Raw genomic sequence first — 17,810 nt, forward strand, 5'->3', positions numbered from 1 at the left:
TTTTGTATTGCTTGGAAGTTTACAAGTGTGACTGTGTTCACATCTCACCTATAGAATTATAAGTTTTTAAACACAGAACTGTGGCTTGGATAGAATTCCTTCAGGAGAAAAGAGGAGTAAAGTCTCTCATATTGCCTTGCTCTGGGGAGCCTGTCTCCTCCTGTGGGAGTCTGCCATGCAGATCAATCAGCCCAAGCCTGCTGGGTAGCTGGCTGTGCAGCTGAGCTCCTGGCACACAGAAAACATTGTCTGTTTTTCCTTCCCCATTTGACCTGTGAGATGGTGCAGGGCTGAAATCCTCCAATGCCTGGATAACCCAAAAGGGTGGGCAAATAAGAGCTCAGTTACATTTGCCAAAGGAGTGAATGAACAAGCCACATATGTTCATTGTTAGAACAGAAAAACGTACATTCACATTATGTTAACTGTCAGTGGGTAAACAGAGGATGCCTTTCTGGATTCCACCAGAAGATCAAATAGCTCTGGTTTGTGAAAACAAGAAAGCAAAGAAAACCAAGGATGTGGGCTAGATCAACGAGGGCTTCGAGAACAGAGAGGCTTGTGACCCAGTGGGCTCTTTTCAAGCTATCTTCTTTAGAGCCCCAGGCTCTGTGGAGCAACCAGGCTACCACAGATTAGGGATCTGGGTACTAGAATGTCAATCCCAGACCCCAGTCTCCAGGCTGAGAGACTGGATATACGCAAAGACTGTATGTGACAAGAATCGTGGGATTCTGACACCTTACCTCCATGCCAGCACCTCAGGAGTTACTTGTTGACCACCAAGTCACTTCCCCATTACCTCCCCTACTCTCAATTTAGGACCAACTAGAGAAGCCAAATGTACCCTCTACACTAGCCATACGAGATGCTTCACTTCCAGTCAGCCGGCCACCAGCTTCCCCATGGCAACAACCTCCCAGGTTAGTGGACCTGAATGAAGCCTTCCACTCCACCTCTACCACACCTCCCCTACACACCGCAGAGGCTTTCCCACTCCCGCTCCTGCCTTTCAATCTCTGCTGAAAGCCAGTGGCGGCAACCGACTCCCCAGTGGCACAGCCAGCTGTGATGCACACTGCCTTCATTCTCAGGGGTCTTTGGTTATTTCCTCAAGGCCCACATTTCAACCAGCACATGCTTGGTATTGTGATTTATAGGTGAGATTCCATTTTTAAAAATCCTATAGCTTAAGTTTTTAGACCACCACTGTAAATAAGTGCTAAGAGGCAAGCTTCTCAAGAAGTCAGAGGAAAGATGCTCGACTCATGTTCAACTAAGGAAGATGGAAATTTTGTGTGGGTAGGGGGAGGTCAGAATAATGAGGTGGGACAGGTGTTTCCAGAGACCTCGGTGGGGTTCTTTCCTATTGGCTAGGCACAGCTGAAGTCATGGGAGAGGCTGTTATCAGCCGCTCTTGGAGGTGGGCTGCATCAACCACAGTGCAGGTCCACATGTCCACATTTACCAAATGAAGCAAAGTCACAAAAAAGCCCTTGAGGGATTCAGGACAGGGACATGGCTGGGGCAGTCCAAGCCCCAATCTCCGTGGGGAAAAAAAAAAAAGATCATGCACATATTCTTTGAGACGGGGCTCTCGTCTTATGTGATCCAGGGTGACTTGGATCTCTCTATGTTGTTGAGGCTGACCTTGAACTTTTGACTTTCCTGGCTCTCCTTTCTAAGTGCTGGGATTACAAGCACATGCCACCATACTGAACCAAAAAGTAAATGATGCCTTGGATGCTTGGACTGGAGCGCTGCCATCTACTCATGACCATTTGTATGTTTGAAATCCTAAAATTCTCCACATCAATCGAAATGGGCCTTTAAACCTACTTCAAATAACTGGTGCCATAAGAGAAAAAAATTTGTAAAGAGGGCGTTCCAATCAAGTAAGTTTAGGAAATGCCGCTGAAATGATAAACAGATTGGTTGGTTTGTAAGTTTTTGGAGATCCAGGGCACGGCATCTAATCAACATATTTGACTACAGAAATTATTGTCTTCTTTCCCGTCTGTTTATATCTCAAAGAGTATCATTTTGTGGTTCATACAGCTTTGAGACAATGTTGCCTTTCAAAGGAAATGATTCTGGCTGGAGAAAGCCCTCCTTGAGGTAACTCACCCAGAGGTTGCCTGGGAAGTGGTGAGGGACAGCAATTTTATTTTATTTAAGACTCAGTCCTGTGTAGCCCAGGCTGGCCTCAAACCTTACTCTGTAGCCAAAGACAACCTTGAGCATCTGATCCTCCTGCCTCTTCTCCAAGTGCTAGGATTGCAGGTGTGTACTGTTCACAGTGTGTGCAGTGCTAGAGATTCAACCTAAGACCTGGTGTATATTAGAGAAACAGCTACCAACCAAGGTGGAAGTTAGGTCTGTAAAGAGCCTGGGCAAATGGAGGCTGTAATTGGGCATCAGGTCAGGCAGAGCACAGTTTAAGGATGCTAGTTGATGGGGATCCTTAGAATTGCAAGAAAAAAAAGTTAATTCCAAATGGAGAAGTCAAGCTTATATTACTCACTGGTTGGGTTATGTTTTTCATAATCAGTCCTTGTGTCATTATCTATGAATGCACAGAATGGCTGGAAGACTCATCACACTGGATGAAGACAGAGACATGAGATTCTGTACGCATTTAGAATGGAGAAAATGCAAGACCCAGAGAAATGTTTGCCTGATGCCCCAGAAGCCACACCTCTTCCTGCAGACACACAGGAAGACTCTGATAGCAGGAAGATGGGTGAAGAGTTCATGCTTACTTACTTCAGAATCACACAGCCTGTCCCTGTGGGTGGCGCTATCCAAAACACCTGGATCCGAGTCCTCCTCCGAGGGGTGCTTTCAGTGACTGCCACGGGGCAGTTACTCATAAACTGGGTCTCTTCTTCATCTATGATCTGTGCAAACCAGAGGAAAATAAACACATTAAAATGCAGTGTCCTTCTAGGGGTGGAGAGAGCATTCTGAATTGATTCTTGATTATATTTCTAGACCCATCATTTTGCATTAGCAGCCTTTGATCCCCAGGCCCCAGAATAGTGCCTGGCAGAGAGCCCCAGCACAATGTGATTACAAAGATCTGGCACATTTGTGCTCTCTGGCCCCAGACATTGTGCCAGCACTTAGAGGAACCAGCCACTAGGTGATAATCCTGCTCATTGCTCCCAACCACCTGTGCATGTCCTGCTTCCAATGAGGAGGAGGGGTCAGGGAGGAGGAGGAGGAGGGGAAAAAGGAGGGTGTCTCTGGAGCAAACTGAACCTTGTTGAGCTACAGCTTTAGAACTTGATTAAAATGTTTAAAAGCCCTCGTGAAGGAAGCATAGCAAAACACAGAAGTCACCCAGCTTCTTGCACTACCCACTTGAATAACTTCTACTTATGCCTTCTACTTAATTGCTATTCTCCCACGTAGACTCCCAGTGACTTTGAAGGACACTACAAACAAGATAGTAGCCATTTTCATTCCTCCAGACTGTGTCAGTGAGTAGAACCCTCTCACAGAATTAAAGTATGTAAGAATCTTTAGTGAAAGCCACTGTATCCAATTGTCTTTATTATCTGTATGTCTTATTTTTAATTTTGACAGTTTCATATGCTTTTATAATAACTTTTAGTTATTTTAAATCCCCTTTACCCTTTCTTATCTCCCTTCCTTCTTCCACAGAAATCCTTCTTTCCAAGTACCTCTCACGCTTTCATGGTGTGTGGTGTATGTGTGTGTGTCCTCTGGATTTAATTAGAGTAGCTTGCATGAGTATGTGTGGGAAGTTATTTACTGAAGCATGGGAAACTTATCAGGTGTCAAACCACTGGCCTAGTTAGGGTTACTATTGCTGTGATGAAACACCATGACCAGAAGCAAGTTGGGGAGGAAAAGGTTTATTTGGCTCACACGTCCATATCCTAGTTGTGGTAGTTTGAATGTAATCGGCCTCCATAAGCCCATAGGGAGTGGCACAATTAGGAGGTGTGGCCTTGTTGGAGTAGGTGTGGCCTTGTTGGGGGAAGTATGTCACTGTGGGGCAGTCTTGGTCTCCTATGCTCAAGCTATGCCCAGTGTGATACACACAGTTGCTTCTGCTGCCTACAGGTCAAGATGTAGAACCCTCAGCTCCTACTCCAACACCATGTCTGCCTGCATGCCACCATGCTTCCCACCATAATAATAGTGAACTAAACCTCTGAAACTGTAAGCTACTCCCAATTAAATGTTTTCCTTTATAAAAGTTGCTGTGGTCATGGTGTCTCTTCACAGCAATAGAAACCTGAATTAAGACAATAGTCCATCACTGAAGAAATTCAGGACAGGAATTCAAACAGGGCAGAAACCTAGAGTCTGATGCAGAGGCCATGGAGGGATGTTGCTTTCTAGCTTGCTCAGCCTGTGTTCTTATAGAACCCAGGACCACCAGCCTAGGGGTGGCACCACTCATAATAGACTGGGTCCTCCTCCCCATTAATCACAAATTATGAAAATGTTCTATAGGCCTGCCTACAGCCAGATTTTAGAGAGGCATTTTCTCAGTTCAAGTACTCTCTTCTCAGATGACAGTAACTTGTGTCAAGCTGACATAACATTAGCCAGCACAACTGACCCCTTGTCAGCTTGACACACAAACGTATCAGTGGTAAGCCATAACTTTTCCTTTCTTGTTCATCCACAAGACTACACATTAATATTAACATCACAATATAAAATAGTGCAACTTTTAAAAGTCCCACAGCCTTTAAAAATTCAGACTTAAAAGTTCAAAGTGTCTTAAAATATCCAAACTCTCTTTTAAAATCCAAAGTCTTTATGAAACTCCAAAATTCCTTTAAACGTTTAAAGTCTCTCAACTTGGGCTCCTGTAAAATCAAAAATAAACTAAATACTTTCTTACTTCAAAAAGGAAGAACCAGGGCCCAGTCGTAATTCGAACAAAGCACAACCAAACTCCAACTGTGTAAATAATTCAACGTCCAGTGTCTGGGATCCACTCATGGTCTTCTGGGCTCCTCTAACGGGATTGGAACTTCTCTGGCTCCGCCCCTGGGCAGCACACACAGCTTATCTTCTAGGCCTTGGCTGGTTCCACTCCACATCTGCTGCTCTTCTTGGTGGTTGTCCCATGTACCAGCATCTCCAAAATGCTGAGGTCTTCTGCTGCAACTGGGCTTCCCTTTCACCAATAGCCTCTCCTAGGTTCTGTAACCCTGCCACATGGTGCCAAGTCTCAGTTGCTCTCCATGACCCCCTCATGCCTTCAAAACCAGCATCACCTGGGCGGCTATTACATTATCAAGTTCAGCTGCTAGCAGTAGGTACAAACTTGGCTGCCTCTAGAACAGTTTTAGTGCGTTGACCCTGAGGAAACATTTCCCAGAGGACTTCACCTCGATGAGGCCCATCTCTTAATCACAGTTGATTCAGTCCCAGATAATCAGAACCACAGATTCTTAACTCAAAACAGCAAACTGTACCGACAGAGTCATTAAGGGATTTTCAAACTTGCCTCGGAAACTTCACAAGCCGGGCCTCCATCGTCTGCACTGCTCTCAACATTCTCTTTGTTTGTTGTTGGTGGTTTTTTTTTGAGACAAGTTTTCTTTGTGTAACAGCTTTGGCTGTCCTGGAACTCGATTTGTAGACCAGGCTAGCCTCGAACTCACAGAGATCCGCCTGCCTCTGCCTCCCGAGTGCTGGGATTAAAAGCGAGCCACCACCACTGTGCTGGTGCTTTCAATATTCTTATCTTCCAAGCTTCCACAGAACAGCTCACCAAGGTTTGAGCACTCAATGGCTTTTCCAGGCCAAAGTTCTAAAGTCCTTCCACAATCCTCCTAAAAACACACAGTCAGGTCTGTCACAGCAATACCTCACATTCTTGCTACCAATTTCTATCTTGGTTAGGATTTCTACTGCTGTGATGAAACACCATGACCACAAGCAAATTGAGGAGTGAAGGGTTTATTTGGCTTACACTTGCATATCACTGTTCATCACTGAAGGAAGTCAAAACAGGAACTCAAGCAGGGCAGGAACCTGGAGGCAGGAGCTGATGTAGAGGCCATGGAGGGGGCTGTTTACTGGTTTGCTCATTATAGCTTTCTCAGCCTGCTTTTTTAAAAAACCCAGGACCACCAGCCCAAAGATGGCACCACCCACAATGGGCTGGGCCCTCCTACATCAACCACTAATTAAGAAAATGTCCTACAGGCTTGCCTACAGCCAGACCCTACACTGGCATTTTCTCAGTTAAGGGTCCTTCCTTTCAGATGACTATAACTTGTGTCAAATTGACATAAAACTAGTCAGCATAACTCCTGAAGAAAATATCATATTGCAAAATTCTTTTTTTAAATAAACTTCTGGATTAAATTTTATATTTTGTTGAATTTTTTAAATTTATTTTTTGAGAATTTCATATATAAGAATTATATTATTTCCACTTCCCATCTTCCCCCTTCAACTCCTCCAATTTCTCCTCCCAACTCTCTTTCAAATTAATTCTTCGGTTATTACTGTTTTTATATGTACACAGGTATACATAAACACAATCACCTAGTCTATCTAGTATTGTTTATATGTATATGTGTTTAGGGCTGGCCACTTGCAAATGGGTAACCTATCAGGGAACTTGTCCCTGGAGAGTCCCCCTCTCTCAGCAGCCATTAATTGCCTTCAGTTATTCATTTAGGGGTGGGGCCTTGTGAATTCCCCATCCATGTTGGCAAATCATTACCCAGGTCTTCTTCAGGCAATCATTGTTGAAACGGGTGCAGCTTCTTTGTTATATATAGGAGACAGCATCTCTCTGCAGACATCCTGATTCTTGGTTCTTACACTCTTTCTGCCCCTCTCCCATGATCTTCCCTGAGCCTTGTATACAGGGGTTGTGTTATGGATGCATCAACTAGAGTCGAGTAACTCATGATCAGTCGTTCTCTGTATTTTGACCAGTTGTAAACTTCTGTAATGGTCTCCCTCTGCTGCAAAAAGAAGCTTCCTTGATGAGGGCTGAGAGCTGCACTTATCTGTGGGTATAAGGATTTAGAATGCTGCTAGGAATTACACTGTTTTAGGAAAGTGAGAATAGTAGGTCCATGACCTCACCAGCCATGGGTAGTTAGCCAGTTTTATGGCTCCAGACAGGAATTCCCTCCTACTGAATGGGCCTTACGTCCAATAAGACAGCTGTTGGTTACCTCCAGGATGCCACGACTGCATCTGTAGCTCTAGCTTTCTATTCTGGTAACTGTTAACTGCTTTTCTGTTAAGAGTTTTAAATCTATGTTCCCAAGAGCTATTGATCTGTAGTTTTCTTTTGTGTAATATCTTTGGTTTTGTTAATAAAGTAACAGTTTCATAATAGATCGAGTTAGGAGGTGTCCCCGCTGCTCCTATCATCTGAAAGAGCCTATAAATTTGGTGTAACTTCTTCCTAAATCTTTTGAAAGTATTCACCAGTGACTGTGTCTAGGCTTGGTGTTTTCTGTTTAAGAGGTTATTAATTATTGATTTGATCTCTTTAATAGACATAGGTCTATTCTTCTGATAAGACTTTTGGAAGATTATGATTTTTAAGGAATTGGACGGTTTCAATCTAGGTTATAAAATTTGTGGTCATAAGAGTTGTTCACATTATTTATTTAAAATACTTGTAACCCTTGGATATGTAGTGATGTCCATTCTTTCGTTTCTACTTCAGTAATGGGTGTCTTTTCTTTCTCAGACTGGCTGAAGGCTATTCAATTCATTAATCTTTAAAAAGGAACCACCAGATTTTGGCCTTGTTAGCTTTCTCTACTGATTCCATATTTTCAATTTCATTGATTTCTACTACTTTAAAAAAATTACTTTTTGTTTTTGAGAATATTCTAGATTTAATTTACTATAATATTTCTAGTTTCTTAAGGTAAAACCTCAGACCATTGAATTTTAGATCTTTATTGAAAAAGATCATTCAATGCTATAAATTTCCCTCCAAGCACTGTTTTTATAACATCACACATATTTCGGTAAGCTGTGTTTTCCTGTTCATTTATTTGAAGTATTTAAAGTTCTTCTTAGAAATGGGCTATTTACTCTCCAAGTGTTTTAGAATTTTCAAACTTTCTGTTATTGACTTCCTGCTTAATTCTTGTGTAGACTAAGAATGTGCATCGTGTGATGCTTGTTCTTTTAAATTAGTGAAAGCTTGTTTTGGGGCTTTGGGTGTGCTCTAGCTTGGCAAATGTACCACATAAACCTAAGAATGTGAACTGTACTGTTAACAGACGAAGTGGTCAAGGATGTACTGTTAACAGGTGACGTGGTCAGGGATACCAGTTAACAGACGAAGTGGTCAAGGATGTACAGTTAGCAGGTGAAGTGGTCGAGGATGTACTGTTAACAGGTGAAGTGGTCGAGGATGTACTGTTAACAGGTGAAGTGGTCGAGGATGTACTGTTAACAGGTGAAGTGGTCGAGGATGTACAGTTAACAGGTGAAGTGGTCGAGGATGTACAGTTAACAGGTGAAGTGGTCGAGGATGTACTGTTAACAGGTGAAGTGGTCAAGGATGTACTGTTAACAGGTGAAGTGGTCAGGGATGCCAGTTAGCAGGTGAAGTGGTCGAGGATATACAGTTAACAGGTGAAGTGGTCATTGATGCCAGTAAGCAGGTGATGATGCTGTTAAACTCAACTAAGTTCTTGCTACTCTTTCCCCAGTCCTGGATCCATCCATGCCTGTTAGAGGTGGGTTGAAGTCTCCAGCTATAATAGGGGTTTGGCTTTTCCTTGACAATTCAGCCTTGAACGCTTTTGATGCTCTGTGGTCAAATACACAGAAAGATTGTCGTATCTTCTTCAAGAACTAGCTTCTTTAAACTTGTGTGATGCTCCACTTTCCAATGAGCATCCCTGCTCTGATGCTGTCTCAGACTAAACGTCCCACAGCGAGCTACTCTCTTTTGGTCAGCACTAGCATGGTGGATCTTTCTCTCATGACCTCTGTTTTCTAACTGGTGGGTTTAGACCACTGACATTCAGAGTGATTAGTGAATTGATTATATTTAATACTCCCTTCTATATATACTCCTTGCTTCCTGCCCATTTTTCTCTTTCACTCTTTTTCTTGCTTTTGTGACTGTACCCAGCTAATATTGAACATACTTTATTCCATTTTCTCTCCTTTCTTAGCCAAACAGTTTTAATTCTTTTAAAAATCCATTTGGGGGTTGGAGATATAGATCAGCGGGTAAGAACATTTTCTTTAACTGAATTAGGACCTGAGTTCAGATCCCTAGCACACACATCTGTAACCTTAGCCTGGGGAGTACAGAGATAGATGGATCCCAGGGCTTGCTAGCCAGCTAGTCTATCTGCAATGGAGAGCTCTAGATCAAAATGAGAGACAGTGGAAAGAATATAAGGTGGAGAGTAGATACCTGTTGGCCACTGACCTCCCCACATGTGCAAGTATGGGTACTTGCACGTACACACTGCACACACATACATGCACGCACACATACACGCATACCACATACACCAAAAAATCCAAGTAAAAAAAAATCTGTTTTCAATAGATATCCTACAAATTTGCAGCATACATTTATAGTTAATTAAAATCCACCTTCAAATTACAGCAGACTACTTCACAGTACTATAAGTGCCCTATAATAACAAAATGCTCTCAATTCCTCCCCTCATGCGCGCGCGCACACACACACACACACACACACACACACACACACACACACACTGAGTACATTACTGATTTTATTCTGAACAAACTGTCACCTGTTAGCTCAATTAAGACAAAGAAAAGTGAGTTTTTTTGTCTTCACATTCCTTTTCTGATGTTCTTCTAAGCTATATTATTTGCCTTCTCTCTGAATACCTTTTTAAAAAACCCATTTTTAGACATGTAATTCTAACTGGAAACAAACACCCTCAATTTTTATTTGTCTGAGAAAGGCTTCATTTCTTCACTTTTTAAGGATAATTTTGCAGGGTACAGAATTCTAGGTTTGGAGTCTTTCTCATTCTCTCTCTCTCTCTCAACATTTAAAACATGTTATCTCCCTTCAGTCTTTCCTTATTTTTTTTTTTACGTTCCTTTGGTTTGTTGTTATTTTTGTTTTGTTTGTTTGTTTGTTTTTAAGACAGGGTCTAGTTATTTAGCCCAGGCTGGCCCAAGACTTCCTATTTCTGCTTCCTAGGTCCGGGATGTGGTACCCAACTTTAACTTGTAAGTCACTCTCTTCCATTTTCCTCTTCCTTCCTCCTGCTCATTCTCATTATACACATTTTGAACCTTTTGTGCTCATTCCAAAGTTCTTAGATACTGTCTTTCCCCCCATTTTTCTCTCTGTTTTTCCTTTTATGAGTTCCCAAAGATGCATCTCTAAGCTCAGCGATTCCTTCCTCGGCCACGTTGTCTTCTGGTAAGTCCATCGAAGGCATTCTTCATTTCTGTTACACTGTTTTTGATTGCTAGCCTTTGCAAACACTCTTGGGACCTGATTTCCATTGCCTTCCCACCCTCTGCTTACATCACCCATCTGTTCTCACGTGTTGGGCTCTTGGCATTTTAATTGCACTGTTTTAAAATTCCTACTCGAACTCCAAACTTCCTGCCGTATCTGACTCTGTCCTGACACCGTTCAGTCTCTTTGAACTGTTTGTTTGTTTGTTTGTTTGTTTTTTAATCTTTTAATGGACATTATCCTTTCCTGTTGGAAGACAGATGTGATAGATGGGGTCAATGGAGCTGCCAAGCATAGGACTTTTGTGGGATGTGGGAGGAATGGAAGTGGTCAACAGTCCCGCGGCTAGGTCTCCATCCTTTGGTGACCCAGTGACCCTGGCCTAGGAACCTCATCTGAACTTCTTAGTTTTCCTCTTTCGGGTGGAACAGGGGAGTAGAGCTGGATATTTCCTGTGCCTAGGGCTAGCTTAGCTCCTCCTACTGACAGGAGTGATTATGGGAATACTTAACTATTATAAAATACTAGAAGCATAAGAAATTTTCCCTCAGTTTCCATTGTGAGAGCTTGGTAGACCTTCTGGTGTTAAACTCACAAAAGATGCTGGGACTTCCTAATACTTGGGTCTCTGTGATGTTTTAGCTCTTGGAAGGATGCCCAGGGAGCCCCCAGTTATTCATCTGTCACAGGGCAGGTTTTCCTGCCCTGGCAAAGGTTCCTCTGGAGGTCTTTGTTAAGTGGTGATTCTGTAGATCTGCTTGTCTGCTTCTTTGATATTAGGGGCAGCATTAGCCCTTTCTCCTGGTCCTTCCAGGTTGTAATAGTAAAATAGGCCAGGGCTAATAAGCGCCAGCGGTATATTTCTTACTGATCTGGAGACTGGGAGCCAAGATCAAGGTGCTGCTCTTCACAGAGTGCACCTGTGCACCACATCCTACACAGTGAAAGGACAAATAAGCCCCCTCAGGCCTCTTGTAAAGAGGCCTGAATCGATTCCTGATGGCTCCCGCCCTCATCATCTAATCACACTGTAAGTCTATCTTCTAATGCAAACAAGTTGGCGAGCAGGAACTAGCATATGAATTTTCTGGGGTTACAATCACTGAGACACTAGTACCCTGTGACCGCTTTTATCTGCAGGTCCTCAAAAGACTTGGTTTTCTCTTCATTCAGAATGGACAGCGTGACATCTTTTAGCTCCTTACATGCCAAACCAAGAGCCAGAAGCCACTTACTTTTAATGGCACTTCCTCTGCGTTTTTTTCCACTTTTTTTTTTCATGCAGAGTGATCATGTAATTTATTATCCAAATCAGATAAAAAGGATACTTTTTGCAGTAGTGGGGATCAAATCTAGGCTCTCCTATGTGTCCAGCAAGCATTCTACCACTGAGCTACACTCCCCGATTTCCAGAGCTGCTATTAATGGTTCTGGACTGACAAACAAAACTAAGACGTTCTCAACCAGTAAGGGTAATCTTAACACGTACCAGATCCCCCCAAAACTCATTTGTTTCTGGGTTTTCTATTCTCTTCCCAGTGCCACCATCCCCACATTGTGTTATAATGTATCCTGACATCTAGAAAGTGACAGCAAGTCTTCCCTCCTTGCTCAACTTTATCAGCATGTGCTAGCTACTTGTGTTGTTATTCTGGAGGGCTATATGCAAACCCCTTATGTTGTGGTCATCTTATCTTTCTAGCATGATAAAAATCTTTGTGCTGTTGCACAGAGTTTTGGGACCTGGCCAGTAGAGTCTCGTCTCATTGTCTCCCAACTGCAGCTCTGCCCTGCCACACTGCTGCATACATATGGCGAACCCAGTCACAACAGAGGTTTGAAAGATCTTCTCTCTCACTCTTCTCCTTTTGCTTTACAGAAACAACCAACCCAGTCACTATCGGGAAAGCACTCTCTTCCCGTGCATTGCCACCCTGCTCCCCTCATTTCTGTGTAGATAGAGAAACGTTCCTTCTTTCTCACGTCTGCTTTACTTCCTGAGACCAACACTTGTCCCGTTTCTCGAGTGCAGAGCCAACGTGTGCTGCCACCAAATCCTTCCTGTGAACCTTTGAAGCGCTTCCACTCTCTCCCATTTCAAAGTTAAAAGACTCCCCCGACAGCCCTCCATACCCCCAGTTATGATTTTACCTTGCTTCTTGCCATCATCATCAAATCACCTGAACAACTTGACTGAGCTGCTACCTCACCTCCTACTCAGTCTTCAACCCAGTCCTGTGTATTTTCAGTTCATACTATCAAAGCGCCTCTAGCTACACCTTCTGCAATGCTTACTCAACAGATCCTCCGTCCTGGTTCTTTTTTTTTTTTTTTTTTTTTTTGGTTTTTCGAGACAGGGTTTCTCTGTGTAGCTTTGCGCCTTTCCTGGGACTCACTTGGTAGCCCAGGCTGGCCTCGAACTCACAGAGATCCGCCTGGCTCTGCCTCCCGAGTGCTGGGATTAAAGGCGTGCGCCACCACCGCCCGGCCCGTCCTGGTTCTTACCATACCCCTACCCTAACCCTACATTGTGGCTTATCTCCATCTTGTTCCCTCTCCTACACCTATCTTAGATTCCCCCGTCCATTCTTTTTCTCCTTTCCCTGCCTGCTCACCTTCCTCTACTGGTCTTCCATTGCTCAAGGCTCAGTTTAAACCTCCCTCCATCTATCTGCCTTCAGTCTGTCTCTGCAGGGGTTTTCATTCAACACACAGCTTTAATTATCACTTCTGTGGAAGGATTCATGAGTTGACATTGCCAGTCTTGGCAGCCTCATTGAGCTCCATGTTCAACCTTCTATCCTTTAGTTCCACTTACTTTGAGATTTATTTAAGAAACAAAACAAAACACCCCCCCCCCCCCCCCCCCGGAAAAAAAAAGAACCCAACCCAGCTCAAAGCCACCTTGTTAATAACTGATCTAATCACTTTCCCTCGGATCTGGTCCTCCTCCAGTTATACAACTCAGAAGCAACAGATGTCCTCCGCGGCTCTGCCGTTGTTTTTACCCTCACACCCACATACTATTTTATCTTCCGGATAGAGGACAGCACCTGTGTTCCTGCCACCTTCTTCACTATTACCTGAGCTAGACTGGACTGATATAAACCCATTCTCTCGCCTTGCTCTGATTTTTCCACATTGAAAGCCAGAGGAACCTTTTAAAAACACACAAAGAGTTTTAAAGTCTTCCTCCTAAAGTAACTGCACAGCTTTGCATTGCTTCCAGAACGGAGACTAATGTCTTTGACAGAGTTGTTCCTGCCCTCCTGCCCTCCTACCCCAGAGCCTCACGCTGCTCCATCTCTCCACTGGTTTTCTGTTCTTGGCTTCTCTGCTGGCGCGCTTCCTCCTGCCAAAGCCTGGTCCGTTCCCACTTCCTGGGCCTTTTTAAAAACCCACATTTCCTCAGCACTTAGCATGGTGTCTGGCACATACAGATGTGCCCTTAAGAACACCGTGTGCAGCCGGCCTCCAGATCAGCGGGGAACTGGTTCCAGCAATGTGTAAAACTGCACAGCATCTACATATAATGTATGCATAGCCTGCCTGTAATACCTCTATAATGGAAATCATTGTTACAGCCTAGTATTTAGGAAATAGTAATAAGTCTGCATATGTTTTAAAAATGTATTTAAAAAATAAAATAGTTTTTGACCCTCAGTTGATGCAGACACAGAGAACAAACTGAACTCGCCTCCTCCTTCCGGTTGCGAGGTTGCTGTGTCTAAGTCTTGGCTACAATCTCTGTCTGAGCGCCTTTCGTTGCAATTCCCTGGACTTCTACCTTAGTGTGTTGTTTTCTTAGACACGTTAATGACCTTGACACTAAAATAATAGCTAGTATTTTCAGTGTTTCCTTCTGGTAAGAGACTAGACATGCACTATTTCCATTCCCCTCAGACACTGAAAAAGAAACATTACTGGGGGAAGCCACTACCATGTATGTAGAGGGTCAGGTCACCTGTTCCAAGTCCCAGGATGGCAGAGCCTGGGTTGGAGCGCAGGCCTCCTTGACTGGAATATCCACTCCTTCCTTTATACCACAGACCTCCTATGGCATTACCCCTCTTCTGCTAGACAAGAGGTTTTTTTCTAGTCTAGCTTTGTCCCATGGAACCACATACATGAGGAGCCCCACCCAACAAAACTTTACCCCTCCCCCAAACATCCAAGTACTTAGTTCACATAAACAGCACTTTTGCTTTATATTTTCCTAAAGGGTACTTAGCACCACTGTGCAGTGTTGTGGATGTCTAAACAATACGAGTTTCCTGGACTTGCACAAACGAGACTCCCTTTGCTCAATGTCACAGAGAACTCTGAAGGTCCTTTGAGCCCTAAGTCTTTGAAATCCTTGGGAGGATTCTGGTTGACTACACTGGGAAAGTCAAAAGCATCAAATATTTAATAACAAGCTACTGTCTGCCCGGTGTTTAACAAGGTCATATCTTTGTACCCTTGACACGAAGCTCCGCATGATCTGGTCTGGATTCTTATCCAAAGCTATCTAAACCCAAGGCTTAGTTTGGTCCAACTGAACTCTGACACAGACTCTAGCTGGGGGGAGGACAAGGTCTCTGGCCCAGAACTGACACAACAAAGAATGTTTTCCAAGCTATGGAAGCCACCTCAGGTAAATATGGCTGTTTATCCTCCATCTCAGTGGCCAGATGGTAATTAAGCATTGAACAGAAGGGGCTGTTTCCTTGGATTCAGAGAACGCTCCCAACAGCACTTTGCTCCTCAGAAAATACCAGCTTCTTCCAAAAGAGTCTTGAATCTGTGAGAACCCTTTCTTCTCTATCTAACCCTAACTGACTACACTTCAGGACTGTCCCTACTGGACCTGGGAATTCTATCATATTAGCCACTGTCTAAATGACAGACGCTCATTTCAGTCAATGTTTCATTCCTCAACGCTGAAGATGAGAAAGTTAACATCTGTTACAGTAAGCAGTGGAATACAATGATGCTTATTTTTTAAAATTTATTTGTATTTTATGTTCATTGGTGTTTTTATTGCATGTATGTCTGTGTGAGGGTATTATATCCCCTGGAACTGGAGTTACAGACAGGTGTGAGCTGCCATGTAGTTGCTGGGAATTGAACCCAGGTCCTCTGGAGGAGCAGCCAGTGCTCTTATTCACTGAACCCTTGAGCCCTCTCTTCAGCCCGATGATGGAGATTTTTATTTCCTTTTATATTTTTTATAATTTCTAAATCTTCTGTAATGATAACATACTTTGCTAAGTGAAGTTTTTTAAGGATATCACTAAAACATTTTAAGGCTTACATTTCTATTTTATATACAGGTCAGATCAAAGCTTTTCATATTATTTATAAGTTTAAAGTCATTCTGAGAAAGGTTTGCTGGTAGGGTGACTGCTTGGCTGGCACCCTACCAGAGACATAGAGATCTCACTCTGTGACCAGCTCTCAGCCAGCCAGGTGAGGCAGACACCCACTAAGGTCTGTATGTGTACTTACAGAACACTTGTAAATCTATTGTCAAAGTAACTGGCTGAGTATCTGTCCTGAACGGGCTCTTTCAAGTATTGAGGACATTCTGTCTTTTTCTTTTCAATGATCGTTATTGAACTTGGGTATTGAGCCTCTGTGCCACATCTTCATCCCAGGATATTCTAAGCCACCTTAACAGCATGACTTTCCAGGCTTCCGAGACTTTCTGCTGGCCACAGCCCTAGTCTTGGCCACATACCATGTCCTTCTGAAATGTCAGACATGACCTGCTTTTACTCTCAAGGTGTCTCTCCCTGCCTCATCCTGCTTATCTTTCTTTCCATATTAAATACGTGATACTTGTTTCCTGAATCTAACCCTGGTCCCGTTCCTCAACTCTGACCTGGATTCTTTATCCTGACTTCTCATGCCACGTTCCTAGTCCAGCAAGCACAGCCTTGAGAGGTGCTTCGTACAAGAGCCCAGAGGAAGTTACAAGTGTTGAAACAGGTGAGCAGGCCGTGTGACAGCACGCTTAGGTGACTGCCATTCAAATGTCCATCTTGGTGACATAACGGACACCTGCATCAGGGAAGCAGTGCCCCCCACCATAGAGATTAGGGAGAGTAGTCACTCCCACAGGATAACTGGGGAGGCATCAGATAATTGAGCAGGAAACTGGCCCTAGGGACATGGACTTGGGGCACAGTTGGCAAGGAGGTTAGAAAAGCTGACTTTGCAACCAACAATGGCTTCTTATGCAGGGAGTGTGAGGTGTGACTAAGAGGACAAGGCAAGTGACCAGTGATCCATGCTGGGGCATTATGATGATGGGTGCCTGCCAGGGACAGTGGTACAATAATCCCCAGAGTGACAGTGGCTGCTCAAGCAGGTGGTTCTTAAGTCTTTATTGGTCTGAGTTGTGAGCGAACTGAGTCATAAGGTGTGAGGACAAGGCATTAGAATTTCTAAGTGTGACTTGCTGAGTCTGGGAGATTAGGGGCACAGACTGCTGTAGACAAGGATTGGAAACGAGGCAAGAAGTGCCATGACACCCACCTCCAACATGTCCTCTTTGGAGAAAGGAGGGGTGAGTAGGCAGAAACTATATGAGTCAGTGGTTTTTGAGTCAGGTGAGGTTGGATTCAAACACAGCTCTGCTACTTTCTAGGCAGATAACTTGGGCTAACTCTTGGAATGCTCATCAGTGCTCTAGCAAAATGCAAATAATATTACCCATCTTGCTTGGCTTGAAATAGTTTTCATAAAGCATCTAACACATATGCCCTTAGTTTGTTGTAACTCCTTTTTTTAAAAAAAGATTTTTATTATTTATTTATGTATATGAGTACTTTATTTGCATGTACAACTTTATGCCAGAAGAGGGCATCAGATCCCACTAGAGATGGTTGTGAGCCACCATGTGGTTGCTGGGAGTTGAATTTAGGACCTCTCGGAAGAGCAGGCAGTGCCCTTAACCACGAAGTCATCTCTCCAGCCCCCTGTAACTCCCTTTTCATGGTGAGCACCCTTCTCCTAACCAGGCATGCTCCACATCTCCAAGAGCAGGAATTCTCTCAACACTAGTTGATCAACCCAAAAGATATCTTAAATAGAAGAAGGAATGACCTTTATTATTACTGTATTAGCAGCATCAGTTCATTATAGGAAAATCAGAAGGCAGAGATGAGGGGAAAAGGACATTACTTGTGATTGTATCATCTCACAAGTTATTGACATTTTTGTGTACATCTTTTCAGAACACACACACACATATACATATACACATACACACTTATGCATTTTCAGAGTGCAAGATTACACGGTACTTCCTATCTCATAACCTGCCTTCCACTTATCTTGTAATCCACTCTTTCAATCTACAATA

At 43.4% G+C, this 17,810-nt stretch overlaps 1 protein-coding gene across 1 annotated transcript in view; it reads right to left on the reverse strand.

Moving 5' to 3' along the window:
• Nucleotides 1-17,810, reverse strand: part of Spon1 (spondin 1) — a 292,692-nt gene that overhangs the window by 210,280 nt on the left and 64,602 nt on the right. The window contains exon 3 of the mRNA XM_052761491.1: nt 2,767-2,900. Coding sequence (XP_052617451.1) covers nt 2,767-2,900 — 134 coding nt within the window. The remainder of the gene's footprint in view (nt 1-2,766; nt 2,901-17,810) is intronic.

This window comes from Peromyscus californicus, unplaced genomic scaffold (assembly GCF_007827085.1).
Source record: "Peromyscus californicus insignis strain IS unplaced genomic scaffold, ASM782708v3 Scaffold_4__1_contigs__length_199733344, whole genome shotgun sequence".
NCBI lineage: Eukaryota > Metazoa > Chordata > Mammalia > Rodentia > Cricetidae > Peromyscus > Peromyscus californicus.